The sequence below is a fragment of the Engraulis encrasicolus genome, chromosome 23 (assembly GCF_034702125.1).
Source record: "Engraulis encrasicolus isolate BLACKSEA-1 chromosome 23, IST_EnEncr_1.0, whole genome shotgun sequence".
Taxonomy (NCBI): domain Eukaryota; kingdom Metazoa; phylum Chordata; class Actinopteri; order Clupeiformes; family Engraulidae; genus Engraulis; species Engraulis encrasicolus.
The window spans coordinates 47,518,385-47,520,785 of record NC_085879.1 but is presented as its reverse complement, the minus strand read 5'-3'; the positions used below and the strand labels follow the sequence as shown (position 1 = coordinate 47,520,785).

At 58.6% G+C, this 2,401-nt stretch overlaps 1 protein-coding gene across 1 annotated transcript in view; it reads right to left on the bottom strand.

The window, feature by feature from the left end:
* Positions 1 to 1,922, bottom strand: part of loxl1 (lysyl oxidase-like 1) — a 51,258-nt gene extending 49,336 nt beyond the window's left edge. The window contains exon 1 of the mRNA XM_063190377.1: positions 1 to 1,922. This exon is cut by the window's left edge and continues 148 nt beyond it. Within this exon, the coding sequence (XP_063046447.1) occupies positions 1 to 1,191 (1,191 nt within the window). The 5' untranslated portion in view covers positions 1,192 to 1,922.
* Positions 1,923 to 2,401: the final 479 nt, after the last annotated feature.

Below are 2,401 nucleotides of genomic sequence, written 5' to 3'. Positions count from 1 at the left end.
GCGTCCGAACGGCGGGAACTGCTCGTACTGCGGGCTCCTCACCGGTGGCTGGCCTGGCACCAGACCCAGACCCAGACCCGGGTCGGCAGCGGCGGCGGGCACCACGGGCCCAGGTCCAGGATCCACGGAGTCCTCCGAGTTATACAGGCTGTGTGTGTAGCGCCTGTCCAGGCCGTCGCTGAAGGGTGGCTGAGCAGGCTGAGCAGCGGGCTGCGCGGGAACGGCGCCGGGCACGACCGGGTACGGTGGCCCATAAGGAGCTGCAGCTGCTGGGTAGTAGCCGCCTTCGGCGAAGTCCAGGGATGCCCGCGGGGGCACGGGCACTAGGCTGCCGTAGCTGTAGCTGCCACCACCGCCGCCGACACCACCAACACCACCAACACCGCCAATGCCAACGCCTGTGTAGCCACCTCCTCCGCCAACTGGGGGAAAGCCCCCACCCCCGGCGCCCACCGAGTAGCCAGTGCCCGGGCGGTAGAAGGGGGGCTCGAGGCTGCGGTCACCCAGGCTCGGGTCGTAGGGCAGCGGGTAGGATGGGGGCTGCTGCTGGGGTGCGTAGGGGTACGCTGGGTAGGCTGGCAGGTTAAACTGAGACTGTGAGAAGGAGGAGGAGGAGGATGAAGAGGAGCCGCCTGCGGACGGTCGGAATCGAGAGCCTGCGGAACCCGAGGAGGACGACGAGAACCTTCTAGAACTGGAACCTCCTCCGACGGTTCCGCCGCTGCTGGTCTCGCGCCAGTTGTCGGGCACCTGTCCGAACCCGAACGGGTGACGCGCCTGCCCGCGGACCGTCTCCGAGCCGCCCCGGGCCGGAGCTTGCCGCCTCACGTTCCCGCCTTGCGGCCGGCGGTTCCGGCGAGGCGCGTCGGCGAGCAGCACCTGGTGGCCGGCGCCGTGGTCGGGCGTCCGGGCCGGCACGTACTCGGCGCCGCTGTTCAGGAGGCTGAACACGCGGCCATTGTTCTCCCACTGGATCAGCTGCCTCCAGGGGTTGGAGGGGTCCTGGCCAGCAGCGGCGGCGGCCGACCCAGAGGAGGGCTGCTGTGCCTGGGCAGAGGAGCTTGAGGAGGAGGCCCGCTGCTGGGTGGAGGTGGAGGAAGATGAGGACTGCTGGGACTGGGACTGGGACTGAGTCCTTACGCCCCCCAGGAGAACACCCATCCAGCACATCATGAACACCCCCGGCAACATGTTGTCCACCCACGCACGCACGCACTAAAATCACAAATAAAATAAAGATAGATGGAAAGAGAGTGGGAGGCGAAGGACAAGAAACAGACAGAAAGGGACGGAAAGAGGAAGGAAAAGAACAGGATCAGATGGAGCAGGACTGAGAGAAAGGAGTGATGATGAAACCTTACAAAAAAAAGAAAAACTTAACTGACAGTCAGAGAAAGTTAAAGTGAGCAAGCACACTGAGAGATCGGGTGAAAAGAGAGAGATAAAACAAAAGGACAAAAAGAGGGTCAGTTGTCGGAATCTAAAGTGACAGTAAGAGAAAGTTAGGAGCAAGTCGTAAAAAGTTTTACAAAGTGCAACAGAAAGGGAGAGACGAAGTGAGAAGAGAAATAAAAAACCCAAAAAAAACCTTGTCAGTTGAAGTTGAAGTTGAAGTCACAGGCGAACAAAAAAAAGTTCTCACAAAAAGAGTCACCACAAAAAAACACCTTGGCAAAAGTTCCTCTCGCTGCCTGGATGGGATGTGATGTGATGGGATGGATGTGTGTTCTGAGACCAAGGGAGGGAGCATGAAATCCTCCCCCCAGTTGATGCTCCGGGCTCTGGACTGGCGCGCAACAAACTCTGGGTCTCCTCTAAATCATCCAGGACCCTCCAGGCTGGGGAACAGTGTCAGAGTCCATCTGGCCGTCCCAGGCCACTGCTATCTTTCTGTTCTCGTTTTGCTTTCTCTTTTGCCTTTGCTTTTGTGCTTTTTTTGTCTCTTCTCTTCTCTTCTCTTCTCTTCTCTTCTCTTCTCTTCTCTTCTCTTCTCTTCTCTTCTCTTCTCTTCTCTTCTCTTCTCTTCTCTTCTCTTCTCTTCTCTTTTTCTGTTTCTCCGTCACCCCCTTTCCAGATGCTCTCTCTCGCACTCCCTCTCTCTTGCTGTTGTTGTCTTGGTCCGTCCGTGACTGACTGAGTGTGTGAGTGAGTGTGTGAGTGTGGAAAGTGAACTCCGCTGCAACTGCAACTTGCAACTCAGCTCAGCTCGGCTCGGGTGACTCCGCTGGCTGTGCAGCTGTGTGTGTGTGTGTGTGTGTGTGTGTGTGTGTGTGTGTGTGTGTGTGTGTGTAGCTGGCCCTTCCCGCCTGCCCCGGGGAGATCAGGGGAGCTGCTGCCCCAGATTCAGAGGCACATTCTGGGCAAGGATGAGGCTCAGGCAAGGGGGTCTGGCTGGCTCTGG